The sequence below is a fragment of the Nannospalax galili genome, unplaced genomic scaffold, assembly GCF_000622305.1.
Source record: "Nannospalax galili isolate Female #2095 unplaced genomic scaffold, S.galili_v1.0 scaffold307, whole genome shotgun sequence".
In the NCBI taxonomy this organism is placed as follows: domain Eukaryota; kingdom Metazoa; phylum Chordata; class Mammalia; order Rodentia; family Spalacidae; genus Nannospalax; species Nannospalax galili.
Genome location: NW_008359625.1, coordinates 5,092,369 through 5,108,015, shown reverse-complemented (window position 1 = coordinate 5,108,015; position 15,647 = coordinate 5,092,369). Strand labels below are relative to the sequence as shown.

General features: G+C 48.4%; 1 protein-coding gene across 8 annotated transcripts in view; it reads left to right on the top strand.

The window, feature by feature from the left end:
- Hipk2 (homeodomain interacting protein kinase 2) overlaps positions 1-12,050 on the top strand; it is a 207,285-nt gene extending 195,235 nt beyond the window's left edge. For all 8 annotated transcript variants that reach the window (XM_029558852.1, XM_008823500.3, XM_017795686.2 and 5 more), the window contains 3 exons: positions 787-1,034; positions 3,934-4,094; positions 4,749-12,050. In XM_029558852.1, the coding sequence (XP_029414712.1) occupies positions 787-1,034; positions 3,934-4,094; positions 4,749-5,210 (871 nt within the window). In that variant the 3' untranslated portion in view covers positions 5,211-12,050. The remainder of the gene's footprint in view (positions 1-786; positions 1,035-3,933; positions 4,095-4,748) is intronic.
- Positions 12,051-15,647: the final 3,597 nt, after the last annotated feature.

Sequence of the window (15,647 nt, the reverse complement as noted above, 5' to 3'; positions counted from 1 at the left end):
CCACCCCACCCCGCTGGCATCCCCAGGCTCTATAGGTCTGCATCTCTGCTCTGACCTGGCATTTAAGCAAGCCACAGGCAGACAGGATTTGTTCCCAGAGTAAAAATGGTAGCACAAAGCTCTCTGAGAATCGGGCCCTGGCCAGTAGCCATCCCAAGCCAGCTCTGCCATCACCAGGTAAAGTTCCATTTAGAAAATAAAGACCAGGGTCGAGAGCCATGTCCTGGTGGCATTGACACATAAGAGCCTTTCCTCTAGGCTTCAAGGCAGTGCTGTCACTTGACCTTTGCCCAGAGGATGGGATCTCTGCACCAAAGCTAGGCTGTCCCTAGAAAGAGGACACCCAAAGGTCCTGGGTGCACCCAAACACAATCACCCAAATTCAACTCAATTTTCCTTTGTCAGAGTGTCTGAATGGTGTTGGGATTTGTCCTTCATCCCTTCAGCAGTGCCCTGATCACTGAACACTCCATCCCTTCCTACAACTCTTACAGGTCCAGAGCCCAAACTCATGGCCATTTTCCTTCCAACCCAGTCCACATCTTGCCTGGTTCATGCAGGTTGTGTCTTCTTTGCTCAGACTCCTGTTTTGGTGGCCAGAAGTGGTATCACCCAGCTCTGCTGAGTCTGCCACCTGGGGATGGTGCAGTCTCACTCAGGATTGCTTCACTCTGTTTTTCAGAAGCACCAATGGCAGGGTATGACCAGGGGCTTTTCACAAAACAGATTCTCTGAAAGACTGATTAACTCACCTCACAATTCTGACTTTTCCCTTTGTTTTTGCAGCACTGTCTCCAAACAAAGAAAAAATGTCATCAGCTGTGTCACAGTCCATGACTCTCCCTACTCTGACTCCTCCAGCAACACCAGCCCCTACTCCATGCAGCAGCGCACAGGGCACAATGGCACCAACACCTTCGACACGAAGGGGGGTCTAGAAAATCACTGTACTGGTAACCCCCGGACCATCATCGTGCCCCCACTGAAGACCCAGGCCAGTGAAGTATTGGTAGAATGTGACAGCCTGGGGCCAGGTAATCCAAGACCAGAGCCTGTCTCTTGTTTTCTGCTATTAGAAATGTTAGCACTAATAAAACAGAAAGTGCCTAATTATTGCAGGTTATCCTTACACAAGATTTTGTGTTCAAGCAGCCACAGTGGAACTCTGCCCTGTCATGTACTATACAGAGCATTTTCCATTTGTCCCCCTTTTGAATTCTATAAGCAATACCTTGCTGCCCTCACAATGGCTCTGCCTCTGTCAAAACTGATAAATAACAAAATGAAAGCACTCAGGTCTTGCCAGCTCTGGGAGGATACCTGGTGTGGGCATTCCTAACTAACTAACATCTAGGATCCTACTGGTAGGTCAGGTGTCCCGTGAAAGAAGCATCCCCTCTGAGTGTGCCATGTTGGGGGAGGGGGCTCATAAAGGTTCCTCAGAGACCAGAGGTGAGCATGTTTCCTTCAGCTTTGTTTAAGAAACTAACATCACACAAGGCTTGTCCTGAAAAATTGGGCCTTAGCTTGAAGCCTGGGAACTTAGCCTCCAAAATAAATCAACATAGTGGCTCACGATAGCCTGCTTAGCAGCATCTCTTCAGTGTTTCCTTGTGTTCACATAGAACCGTGAGACTAAGCCAAAAGAATCCATGTGTAGTCACCAGTGATAGCCACACCGGGCAGCACCTCCATTATGGTTTGTTAGGAAACAAAGGACACATGCCAACCTTTGCCTAGCCCTGAGAAGCTATCATCCCTTAGGAGGGACTTCCTGTCTGTCACCTGAAGTTGCCCCAGGATACACTTGAGGTTTCCCTGGAAGGTAGGGACTCTTCCTGGGCAGTCACCCTGTTGCCAGGCCTGGGAGGTACAGGCTCTGGGGTGCTGCCACCCAGGATTCAGAGTGGATTCAGAATGGGATCTCTAGGGACTTTTCCAGTCCCTTACTGCAGGCCAGCCTGTGGTGCCTTTCCAATGCTCACAGCAAGCCCGTAACAGAGCCCTTTTTGCAACTCAGCTTGAAAGGAAGTGGAAGCAGGCTTGGATGGCTTTCTCCCTCAGCATCCTCATTCTGACCCAGGGTGTAGGCAGCTAAATGGAATGTGCTCTTGGGCCTCCTTGACAGAACTCTCCCTGTGACTTTGCAGGTACTCCCGCTACTTTCCTCAGAAGACAGGCTCATTAAATACATCCATCCTGTACCCTGCCACCACTGCTCTGTTTTCACATCCTAGCTGGTCCCCCACAGAGTGTAGAGTTGACGCTGGTTTCAGAGTCAGTGCCTTAGGGGTAAGGAGCAGAGTGTAGGGCCCCACAGAGCCCTGATTGAGAAATAACTTGAGGCTGCTGAGCCGCTCCCTAAGGGAGATGTATATGTGGCGTGAATCCCTCAGTCTCTCTCCAACATGACTAGTCTTCATAGTAATTCTACATGTACCTCTGTGATTGCTGCAGATTATACACAAAAGAGATGTCAGTGCACAGAGGTTAGTGGCCTGGCCCAGGGCCCTGTGGTCATCCCCTCAGGGTCTGGCTCTCAAGCTCACCTGTGCTGTAAGCACACTTGCACACACAGAGCACGAATGACCAGTTGTTCCCTCATAGCTACAGAATCTACATAGGCGATTGACCTATTGCTGCCTCGTTCACCTCTGCAGGAGCAGTCGCTCCCTGAATCTCTTGATTCCTTCAGGACACTCCCATATCCAGGGCTCTTTTGCTCTGACAGCTTGACCAGCTCTGACTCAGTCCCCATCTCTTGTCCCCACAATTACAGCCGCAAGTGGAACACTAGGCTCTGACATTGTCATTTAGCAGACTCAGAATGTAGGACCCTTGAACTCATTGATTGTTCCTCAAACATGATCCCTACAAAGTATCCCAGACGTTAGACTAGAGCAGAGATGATCAGACTGGGTCCAACAGCAGCTCTTTTCAGATTGTTGCCAAGCTGGGTAGAGCTGAAGTTTTAACACACAAGCACATGGACCTGTGAAGGAGAAAAAGGGAAGCTCTACTGATGGCCAAGGCTTGCAGCTTTCTGTTTGACCCCGTATCCAATCCACAAAAACCTCTTTCCTGCTCCAGGTTTTTTTTTTGGGGGGGGGGCTTTAAGAATCTAACTGGGTTCACTTGGGCACGGTATTTGGTCTCAGGGCCCTGAGTCCCAGATGCATGTTTGTGCACCACTAGTACTAGGCTGGCTGTGGGTTCTTGGGAAGCTTAGACCAAACCCCAGGCACCCTCCCAAGGAACTCTGATACAGTGAGTATGTGGGAGAGACCTTAGGTGCCAGAGCATGGTCAGATTTAGGGATCTCTTTCTAGAACCTGCCATCTCCCTCCTAGCAAAGCAGCTCTCTCTTTACCTAGAGCTGGGAGATCTCTCTTGAGATGTTTCCCTCTGCCTTCTGCATACGCCACACTCTCCTGTCCCAGGTTTCCCACTTTGCTCTTCCTTTGGGGCCAGGACCTTCGAAGGCACACGCCTCCCTTCATCAGCAACTCAGCATTCTCTCTTGCCTGGCCCCCGCCCCAGCTCTGACTTCACACCCTGGAATCTGTCATAGTTTCAGACCATTACCTGGGAGAATTAGTCTTACCCTGCGTGGGGTCAGGAAACCTGCAGGGTTATTTTAACATCTGCTGTGACGTTGGTTGTTTATTAGTCCCACCATTGTCATGATCACATCTGATCCTCACAACCACCCATGAAGGGACCAGGCAAGCATCCTTCCACACACGTCCCATGTGTCACTGTATTACTTCCCCAGAGGACCAGTGTGAGGCCCTGCTGGGCTTGCATCTTTGCCCTTCACTGCTTTGCTTCCTTCCCGGAAGGCTACTATTCAGTGAAGGAGGAGGGAGGTGCGTCTTCTGGACAGCCAAGGACCTACCACTGATCTGTGACCTGTTCCTCCTCCCCCAACAGTCAATACCAGTCACCACTCATCCTCCTACAAGTCCAAGTCCTCCAACAATGTGACCTCCACCAGCGGTCACTCTTCAGGGAGCTCATCGGGAGCCATCACCTACCGGCAGCAGCGGCCAGGCCCCCATTTCCAGCAGCAGCAGCCCCTCAATCTCAGCCAGGTAAGCCCCATCAGCCACAGCTGGCAGGGCCCTGAGGGAAGTCCTCCATGGCCTCCTCTCACCCTAGACCAGCCCTGGGTATGGCTGGTTCACAGAGAGCCAGCCCAAAGCAAAGTGACTTGTCGGGTGTTACAGAGTGCTTAGCTACATGGTGCCAGGGCCAACTTACAGATCAGAGGCCCACATAGTGCTGTCTCCACCAGCAAAGTGTAGACGTGGTCTTGCCCTCAGCCTGGGCCACCAGGGACAGTCCTGTAGTTGCGTCACCGTGGATACCCCAGATCCATAAAAAGAACATCCTAGCATTTGCACATGTGTCACAGTGACTTAGTGTCTCTATGGGAGAGAGAGCTGTTTGCTCTCTTGGACTCAGTAGACGTCTCCAATTTTAGAGAGTAAGATTTCACATCATGGGAGAAACCAGTCACCACTCAAGAGAGTGTCCTTCTGACACTTCAGTTGAGTGTCCCACTAGCTGCTCTGACTTTGCTGGGTGACACCCTAGTCTGGTGACTGGCCAGCTGGTCCAAATTTTCATTCTCTCAGCACAGGAAAGGAAGCATCTTTTGTCACTATTGCTTCTCCTTCTCCTCTCCCTCCATCTCCCCCTGTCCTTCCTCCTAACTCAGCCCCTCTGCTGCTTTTCCTCCTCAGGCTCAACAGCACATGGCTGCAGACCGTGCTGGGAACCACCGTCGACAGCAGGCCTACATCACTCCCACCATGGCCCAGGCTCCATACACCTTTCCGCACAACAGCCCCAGCCACGGCACTGTGCACCCCCACCTGGCCGCTGCCACCCACCTTCCCACCCAGCCTCACCTCTACACCTACACAGCACCAACAGCCCTGGGCTCCACTGGCACCATGGCCCACCTAGTGGCCTCCCAAGGCTCAGCGCGCCACACCGTGCAGCACACTGCCTACCCAGCCAGCATCGTCCACCAGGTCCCTGTGAGCATGGGGCCCCGGGTCCTTCCCTCACCCACCATCCACCCCAGTCAGTATCCAACCCAGTTTGCCCACCAGACCTACATCAGCGCCTCGCCAGCCTCCACTGTCTACACTGGATACCCACTAAGTCCTGCCAAGGTCAACCAGTATCCTTACATATAAACACTGGAGGTGGCCCGCAGGGAGGGAAGGGGAGGAGCTCCCAGACCAACCCTGGGGAGCTGGGATTTTATACTGTAGGTGCCGCACACAAACAATGCAAACGGGACAGGGAGGGGGGCAGGGGACAAGGGGACGGTTGGGACACAAATGAAACTTGAACTAGGAAGTGGAAGGACTTAGAGCAGAGAAGAAAACATTTTAAAAGGAAGGGATTAAGGAGGGGGGGACTATGCTTTTTATTTTAAAAACGAAAAAGGGAAAAAAAAGAAAAATGTCACTAACAAAAAAAGAAAAAAAAAAATGCCGACGAACCCACTCTGCACCAAACTGGAACGGAGAAGAGAGCCACAGGAAGAGTCTGGAAACAAGGGGCCCCAGTTTTTGAAGAACTTTTATCTATGAACTTTTCAAAGATTATTTTCATATGGCAGCAAGTGACATTGAAGAATTTGCTGTCAGGAACACCTGATATGGAAATCCAATAGATTTTTAATTAATTGAACATGAAAATTAGGGATTTTTCCAGAACTCGAAAGGGTCAACACCCCTCCCAAATGTCAGGCCATGGCCAGAGGAGGCTCATATTTGGGGTTGGTCTGGGATTGGCAAAGTCCAGTTCTGGCTCATTTGTCAAGAATAAGGGTTGACCAGGCTGATGGAAGAGCCCTGAGAGAGGGGCAGGTTTCCTCTTTCTGAGTACTCTGGATAAATCTCTAAGCAATGTTATTCCTCAGATGTCATTAATATTGTGTGTTGCAGACTTTACTTTTTTCTGATTTGTTTTCTCTTTGAATCACCTTCTAGTCATGTAGTGTAGGACTAGTGGGCATCAGACACCCTAGTAGAATGTAGCACTCTGCGCCCTTGTTTCCTACCTTGTGTTCAACGTCAGTGATACCAATAGACTTATTCCTCAATGTAATTGCACAAAAAAGTGATATAACATAGGCATGGAACCAATGTGGTGGTCTGAGTGAGTGTGCGTGAGCACGTGTGGGTGTGAGTGGGGCTGCCACCCTCCCCGTGTGTCCCTTGGCACCGCCATCACAGCCCTCACAGTCTTGATTCTACATCATTCCCTCCTAGTGCCTTACCGACCGACAGACAGATGCAGCGAAGGGTTTACTTCCACTGGAACTCCAAGAAATGGGCTGGGGCTGCTCAAACTCATTCTCAGCTCTTGTGTTGTGCTGTTGTAATATTTCACTTGGGTCTTTCCTTCTCATTTTTGTTTTTGTTGTTTTAGTTTCATGCAGATTCTCTTTCCTGGGCTGTTTGGGAGCAGAAGGATGTCAGAGAAGCTTATAGAGCTAAAAGAAGGAGAATGGGAGCCAGATGGTGGGCACATTGATGGCAGGGCTGGTTCTTTTGGTGAGTTGGGCTTTGAGGGCAGATCCAGAGAGACTCATCCCCACCCCCACCCCAGCTCTGCCTGGTATAGCACTAGGGTATCTTAGCAATGTTGGCTTTCCCAGGTAGCTGCCTCACCCTCCAAGCCCACCACCTCCCTTCTGGAGCCATATGGGGGGAAGGCAGGAGACCTGTTTCTGTTCTGGGTACACCCCTAGTCCCTCCTCCCACCAAAAGCCTGGTATTCTCAGACCCACACACATTTTTCTACCAGCTCCAGGGGCTGCATCTGAGCTCCTGATTTTGCCAGCTCCCTCCATCTGTAGACCTTCACCTACATATTTGCTGTCAGTTCTTTCCTGCAGTTAACCCAGGTCTCCCCAGACAGTTTAATCTTGGCCTCTTGAACAGAGAGTTGACGGGACACTTAGGAGGGTAGCCAGCAGCCCTGCACTGTTCTTGGGAAAACACTCCCATGGATGATTATGCTTCCAAAGAAATCTGCTCTGCACCCTCCGCATGTCTAATGCATTCTGAACATTTTCTCAGGCTCTGAACACTGCATGCAGAGAGCTGGGCAGGAGTTCTCTGTTCCAAGTGAGCAACTCTGAAGCACATGGATGCTGGAGATAGGGTCTGGTCAAGGATGGGGCTTATATCCATTGCTCAGATTGTTTGATCCTGGTATGAGTTCTAGCTGACCCTTCATCCAAATCTCCAGGTGCAAAGAGCTCTTAGGTCAGCAGCCTAACCTCAGACTGTCTCCCTGCCCTTTCCCTCTTCCCACCACAGGCCCTGAGGAATCTGTGAAAGGCTTTCCCAGTGATGCCTACCCCTCCCTCAATAACAAAGCTGTTACTTAGCTCTTAGCTGTGAAAAAAAAACTCTGGAAATCTCCCCACCTCACTCATAAATTCTCATAAAGAACTAGGTTCCCAAACTGGAAATGTCTCAGTACATACTTTGGGCCAAAAGGAAGGGACATTAAGACCTGAGCAAGGTCTGGTCTGCTTGGGCAGAAGTGGCAAGCGCCTGCTGGGAGCAGAATGGTACAGGCCTATAGCAGGGAGATGCAGCCCTCATCCTGGTCAGCACCTGCTTTAGCCAGAAGTGAGACAACAGGAAAACAATCAGTTCAGAGAGGGGAGCAAAACCTTTGGAGGACCCCTGAGCCAGAGTCATCCAGACCCCTGCCACCATGGACATGTCTCAGAGACTGTTTGACAGTCAAACAGCAGCAATAGCCCATGGAACCTTCTCATTCTAAGTCATCAGGCAGCTAGTCGTGGCTGAAAGCAGGCCTGGGTTTGCCTTACTGCGTGGCATCTAGGGTTCCTAGAACCTTCTAGAGCTGATCTTATAAGGGAAAGAGGATTCCTGCTGTCCTTCCATCCCTTGTCTACTTATGTTGAAGCTTATTTCTCTTTCACCCTACATGTCCTTCCCTTTTCTCCTTCTAGATCAGGAATGAAAATTCTGTGCTGCTCATAAAGTTATTATTGTACTGATTATTTTTGTTATTGCCATTGTAATTATGATCATTGTCATCTTGTTGCTATTTTAGTCAGGGTTTGAAGTGCACATTTATTCCAAGTATCCTTATGTTTTCTCCTTACTATTTAAACTAATTTTAGTATAGCTATGGGTATATGAGTAGGCTGTAGGAGTGTGCCAATAGCTGATTTTGTCAAAAAAGAAAAAAGAAAGAAAAGCCCAGGAATTAGGAAAATTGTTTCTTTTTTCTTCTCTGCTCCAAAAAGAACCAACAGGGACGATCTACCACAAAACACAGACTAAAGAAGCAAGGTCTTTTTCTCTGCGCAGCCACCGTCAATGTATTTGTCTGGATTCCCTGTGGCCTGGGAGCAGCTGGGTTGGGGAGGCCGCTGCACTGAGGTCAGGACTGTGGCAGTTTCTCGCACTTCCTCTGTGCTCTCCTGCATGTCTGAAATCTAGCAACAAGATTTTAGTCTGCCTCACACCTGATATTTAGCATAAGAAGAGTCTTCTTCCTTACCCAACCCCTTTCCCAAACTTTCACCCTTTCCCATCAGCACACCCAGAGTAGGGCTTACCTCCCTCAGTGCAGAGACAGTTTTCCCCTCCTGGAAGCCATTGGGTATAATGAGAGTGATAGACCTCCTGTGAGACATATCAGCCTCCTCCCCACTTCCCTAGCTTGCTCCTCCCCCAGACATATCCTCCCAGCACACAATTCTAGTGAGCCAAATAAAGTACCGAGGAGGACAGCAGAAAGCCCCACACAAAGTCCAGCAGCTGTTCAGACACTGCTAGAAATGTCCCTTCTAAGTCACTGACAAGAGAAGGACACTGTGGGACCTTGTAGCCCCCTGTCTCCTAGACTCTTGACTGTTCCCCTCAGTGCCCTGCAGTGTGGTGAAGGTGCCTATACACTGTCTTCCTGCCATGCTCAGAAACAACCAGGCCCCAAGTGAAAACAGAATTGAAGGGTTACCTTCTCCAAAGAGAAGACAGCCGCCACTCAGCAAACCTTTAGCCCACTAGTCCTCCCCTGATCTCTAGTCCTGTGCACAGAGCTGATGCATGAGGAGCCCACCCGAGAAGATCCCAGTTAGTTAACACTAGTCCCCACTAGGTGCTCAGCACTGAGTCCCCTTAACAAAAAGGATGGAGGAAAGGCCATGTCCTCAGGACTATACTTTGAGTGGAGGGAGGCCCACCTAGTCCTTATTAGACCATACTTCCCAGCCTGACACATCCTCTGGGCCTTCCTTAGTGAAGAAACACTGTTCAACTGAGGAAGATGAGAAAGGTCAAGGAAGGTCTATGGAGCCTCACAACCCTCAGCTTGCTCTCTTGCTTGCCAGATTCTTACCCATGTGGTCTTGGCACTTGTGTATGTCTCTGTGTTGGCGCGTTGGGTAATGTGTTGGGTATTCTGAGGAAAGTGGGTGAGCAGGCCAGTGGGTGGATGAGCTTGGTGTTGATGCCAGTTAATCCTGTGAAGTAGAGCAAGTGGTCCGTGTGATTCAGAGGAAAAGGTGGGCAGAAGTGGCCCAGTGCCCCCTGGACTGTATTTGCACTTCTCCTCTTCCAGGTGGCAGAGTTGTCTGTGAGCTGTGAAAGCCAATTTGGTTTTGTTCTCATTGCCCCCAAGGACTGGAGCTACCTGAGACCACAGGGTGGAAGGGTCAGTCAGCAAGGGGAGATCAGCAGAGCAGACAGGATGACTTCCCTGGACTAGTCTTGGGAGTTGCAAACACTCATTTTGAACAATGTGTGGAGGAGGATTGGGTTGGGTGAGCATGAGTGCATAGAGCTTAACGTTCTTGGAAATTAGAGTGAGGTGATGAGGAGGCTTAAGGAAGTATTACTGGTGGTTCATGATGGTGAAAACGACTGGGCCCACACCCTGCCCACCCTCCCCCAGGTTATCTGGCTGAGGGCAGGGTAGAATGCGGGTGTTGCTCTTGCTGGTCTGCCAAGTAGCTGCTAGAACAGAAAACAGAAAGAAAGAAAATAGCTCGGTGCCCTCAACTAGCAGACAGAATTCCACCCAAGGCGAGGGCTCCTTCCATGGCCCAGCCTGGGGCTGCACAACCCTGGTGAGAGCCATTGCTCCACAGCACATTCCAGCCCAGGGACTCACAGGCTTTGCTCCCCTCTTGTGTTTTTTTCCTCTCATGTGCTTTACAGATTTTCAACAGGGAAGCCTCAGAATGAAGCAGGCCAGGGATGCCCTTACCAAATTGGAAAAAAAGACAAAACTGTCCCTTTCTGTAGCCAAAGAACCTTCTCAAAGACACGTCCAGAGAGGGACAGATGTCATCCCCTGTTCCTTTCTGGGCAGCAATGATGTCAGTGATGCAATTCCATTTATCTGTCTCCTTCCTCTCTGTCCTGACTCCTTTTTTTCCCTGCATTTATTTCAAAACCTTCGAAGAGAACTGGAGAAGTTCCTCGGGAACTGAGGCCCTTAACAGTGCTCATGCAGGCTTAAGTGCACTCATGTTATAGTGGGGAGCCAGAGAACAAGCAGGTGGGCCTTCCCTGAGGACTCCTGCTGCATCCCGGGCTTAGGAAGCTCAAGACTGACTTGAGATGGCAGTGTCTATCCACTTGCATGCCTCCAGACTCTCCCTTAGTCCCACAGTGAGGACTCAGACAAATGTGTCGAGCCACTAGAGAACCGAAGATGGCAGAATGAGGCTTACTCGGTTGCAAAAGAAACCTCACAAAGACTTTGGCACTGTGATTCACTGTAGTGACCAACCTAAGAAAAGGTTTCAGTCTTTGGGGTAACTGGTGAAAGCTAGTTCCAAGCAGTCTCTTCCCTTCAGACTCAGTTGTCAGAAAAAGGATCATGGAAGCTGTCCTGTCACAGAACCATAGCCCTGATGGGCTTCCTGGTTCCTCAGCTAGACTCCCCCAAGCCATCCAGAGCCCCTCATCTCAGATCCATGCAGATGGGCGTTACACTGATTGCCTCTTGGTGACACTAGCATTATCCCTCAAGTAAGGACTTGAGTGCTTTCAGTGTGCCAGTTCCTTTGTGAGCACCGTCTCATGAATCCATCACAGCCACCCGCCCTGGGAAGAAGGTAGCACCCTTTGATTGACAGATGGGAAAGCTTGCTCTGTGCGAAAGTGGCATGGAGGAAAGAGAAAACATGATACAAATCAAAATCCTCAAGTTTCTAGCCCTGTTTTTTTGTTAATCAGGCCTTTACTGAAATGTGATTTTGTTTCCCTTTCTGCTGACTGTAGTGAGCAGCCTCACATTTGTGATGAACCCTTTAATGATGCTTCCTTTTCCTGTGTGCCAAACACTGTGCTAAGAATTGTTGGGTGAACCCTGTGAGGTCAGCCGTGTCCGTCCTGTACAAGGGAGGCGCCTGGTTTGCAGAGCCTGTAACCCCAGCTAGCAAGAGTCGCTGGAGCTGGGCACCAAGCCTATGTGGCTCCAGCACTGAGCTCATAGATACTAGCCTCAGCTGCTTCCTGTGCATGGGCAGTACCATGCCCTGCCTTCCCTGTGCCGTGGAACTTAGCAGAAGGTCTGTGCAAAGAGGAATCCTAAATTCTGGATGCAGAAGAGACAGAATATGCCTAACATTAAAGAAAAATCTCTGGGGAGTTTCTTTTGATTCCTAGAATTCCTTTTTGGTTTCTTTTTAGTGAATCAACTAGCTTTAGTAATGCTGCTACAACTCTTATAAGAGTGAAGAAGGAAAAAGTGTTCTTTTCTTTTAAAAAAAAATAATTTTTCTTGCTTATAGTTAATTCTAGAAAGGCAATACTAAAGGTATATATTTTTTTCAAAATGCTATTTTTTACTGCACTTGATAAATATCGTGACAGCTCTGATCTCTGTAATAGACCCACTCTTCAGTGCTGGACAGAACCAGCTGCGGGGTGCACACCAAATCTGTAAATACCATGTGGGTCTGTGTCCAGGAACTTTTTTTTCTTTCTATGAAAAAAAAAACAAAAAAACAAAAAAAAAAAGAAGAGGAAAAAGAAGAAGAAAAAGAAAGGCAAGATGACCTTTAGGAAGAGGAACGAAACTAAGTTTCCTTTCAAGAGAGATAGATACCCTTCTCAAAGAAATGGAAAACAATCGAATGACTGAGAAAACCAGCAGGAAAAAGCACCTCTGGCTGGCGTGAGTTTGACAGAGATGCAGCTGACAAAACTGAGGAACACGTTAGGACTATGCTTTCCATTTCCTTAAAAACTATCATGTACTATGAAATATCTGCTTAATTGTTTGGGGGTGGGTTTCTCATGTCTCTCTTTAAAATTTCTTTGCTGACTGGCTCCAGGCTTATTTGCCTAAATCCTTAGATAGTTTACACAAGTTCTAAACTCTTCTAGAACTTTAACTCCATTGGAAGTAAACCCAACTCGTCTGGATTTGAGATCCTGGTTGGTGTCAGTAGGTATTCTGGGATTCTGACAGAACACCTAAAGATGTTTTTAGAAGGCTTTAGATACATCCTCTTAGACAAACTGTGACCTAGCGGTAATAATTACCTCAAATGTGGGCATTCATCCTGGTTTTAGCCTTTTTTGAAATCATGTAGCCAAGCTTGATCTTTGGAATTTAAGACTATGAATTTTATATGGACTGAAAGTAATGATTAATACGTACCCTGGTCACTGTTGCTTAAGTGAATTCTGAAAATAGCTCATCCTTACAACAGAACTGAAACCAAGGAAGAGATAGTTTTTGTGTGTCATAATTTGTGGTGTTCAAATGCACATGCGGAGCATACGTCTTTAGCTACTATAAAATGCCTTTTGCTTTCTCCCTCTCAAAAGACTCCTTTTAAACTAATAAACTACATAATTGGCTGTGGATACTTAAGCATATTTCTGGCTACATTTTATAGTTAAAGTATTTTAGAGTTTACATTTAAACTGGTACTTTCTAAAGAAAACCTCTGTTTATAACAGACTTCCACCACAGCAACTGATTGGCTCTTCTGTTGGAAGCCCTGTCTCCCAGGGCAGATGTGTTCCTCATATTGTTCCACAGCCTGGTGTATGCATTTCCCTCCATACTGTTGGTTTCCAAGTGAACCTGAGAATGTGAAAGGAAGTCCAGATGGAGTGGGAAGGGTGAGTCCCAAACCTGGGCCAGACATAGCGCCCTGTGCCATGTCGGCACTTGTCAGCAAGGTCTTCTCGGCGGTGTGGAAAGGCCCATGAACTGATCCCTGGTTCTTCCATTTTTGTCTTGATTTGAATGTTCAATTTATTAACAGATCACTCACCAGGCAGTGGAAGATGCTGGGATTTGAGTAGCTCTGAAGGTGCAGTTGCTGTTTCTGAGTCTGCAGTAATACTTTGGTCCGTGCTTTGAGGAGAACCATACACTTCTATGCTCATGTTCATTGGCTGGGTTTTCCACATCTGCTGTCTTTTAGTCATTTTTTCTCCTTTGAAACAAAACCTGTGTAAAAATGATATATGTACCTTTAATTTACTCATTGGGTGAGATGTGAAGCCCAGGTCAGTGGGCAAGCCTTGGATTCTGCTCACAGACCTGGGTGCTTCTGAGCCTAAGGAGCTGGGTGGGGGTGGGCAGCTCAGGGTGGTCCATGAGACCTGGTCTGCTTCGGGGGGGGGGTTGCAATGGCAGAGCCAAGATTTAGAGACAGGCCCACTGTCAGGCAGGAGCAGACAGGAAATGACAGTTTTCTTTGTTCTTGGCTTTGGTTTTGATTGGGGTTTTAGGGGTGATGTTTTGTTGTTGTTTTTGAGACAGGGTCTCACTGTGTAGCCCTGGCAGGTCTGGAACTTACTATGTACATCAGGTTTGTTTGGTTTTTGTCTTGTACCATCACTGAACTGTGGAGGACCCACAGTGACCTATGGGGTGATCCATTCCACTAGCCGACACCTTGCGAACTGGAGCACACCCAGGACCAGGGACTCCACATTACACATTAGCTCTGCGCCTGTAACCTGCGCTGACACTGCATTCTTGTGATCTCTTTGTTCGAATGTTGTTCAGGACTGTCTCTCATCTTACCCTTCTCAGTCATACTCCCAGGCTCCTATCTGTATGTGTGATTTGCTTTGCACTGTTAACCAAATGAATTTTTTGTGTCATTATCTTTGGGGCTTACCCATATTTTTAAAAGCTAGAGGTTTAGGCTTTTCATTATTATTTGAAAAGCAGATTCATTGTATCTGAAATCAGGCTCTGCCATTGCTCTCACGAGTTTTCTTCCAACCAATTTCCCAATGACTCTCTCCTGGTCCCTTCCCCCACACCACCTTTGCCTCCCTTCTGTCACCACAGCCCCATGCTTAGGCACCCGGGACTACCAGGAAGCTCAAGAGCCAACGAGGAGCGTCCACTTAACCTGAAAGTTGCCCCCCTGCCCCCTGCTGGGTCTCGGGGTCTCAGATTCACTACTGCTGTGTCAGTACTCAGCTCAGATGAGGAAGGAGGTAGAGGATGGAAAGTGACGTGACTGTGCCATCCGCTAGCTTTCTGTGACTGAGTGGAAGGTGCATACATCCTACATGCCCTTCAAAGCAGATGTCCTGTTCCCTCTGCCTCTAGGTCCCTTGGCTACCCCACCCCCTTCCATCCCTCACTCTTCTGTTACTGCCCATTTAAAATTGGCTTTCCTCATAGGTTACCCAGGGCACAATCATGTCTAGCCCCCAAAGCAACCCTCACCCTCTTTGTGTGCATTTTTTTAACCAAATGAAGTTGACAAAAAAAGTATGCTTTGGGGCAGCAGGATTCCTAGTTTAGTAGAATCCCTGTATAGATAGAGATATTGATATATATGTTTGTGTATATATATATATCGAGCCAAAATTCTGATAGGAAGAGTATAGCTTTATGGATGAGCCCTTGAGAGGCTGGAGCCAGCCTTGGTGGTGTGTCCAACGAGCAAGGTGAGTCCTGCTCCCCCACACACAGCCAAGGCCCCATGCCCAGCCCTTGCTGTCACCTCACCTCAGCAGAGCTGGGGGCCCTGAGGGTGCTGCCGCTCTGTCTGGGTCCCCAGCCACAAAGGCATAGGAGGGTGTGGGGACAACAGACCACAATGACTGGAATTTTCCATCCTATTTTGCTCTGACCACATGCGTTGAGCTGCAGCCTGGTATTATATCACGTTTCCAAAAATGGTATCCATTAAGGTGGCGAGAGAACAGATCTGTAGCAATGTTTACCTTCAACTGCCCATGAGTTCAGGACACTCCCCAGAGTGAGGACAGGGAAAAGGAGACCTGGCGATGCTTGGTCCCCAGTCCAAGGAACGTGGCTCCCTCCCCAAAGTCATCTTCCTAGATCTTTCTCTACCAGGTCATCTCAGCTCAGTCTCAATAACCCCTTAAAAGCCCTGGTCCATCATGTTCCTTCACTGTACGGTTTCTGTAATAAAAAGTGTTAATCCATGTTAATCTGTGTGAAAATTATTGCGTGCAACAGTATTTTCTCGTGTACCTCTTTTTCCTCTGTGAATTGTCCCTCCTTTCTTTTTTATTTATAAACGTCTACTTTTTTTAAAAGGATAAACCAATGTGTCATAGACCTCTATGTAACCTGTTCCTTAGTCTCATATTATAGGTATA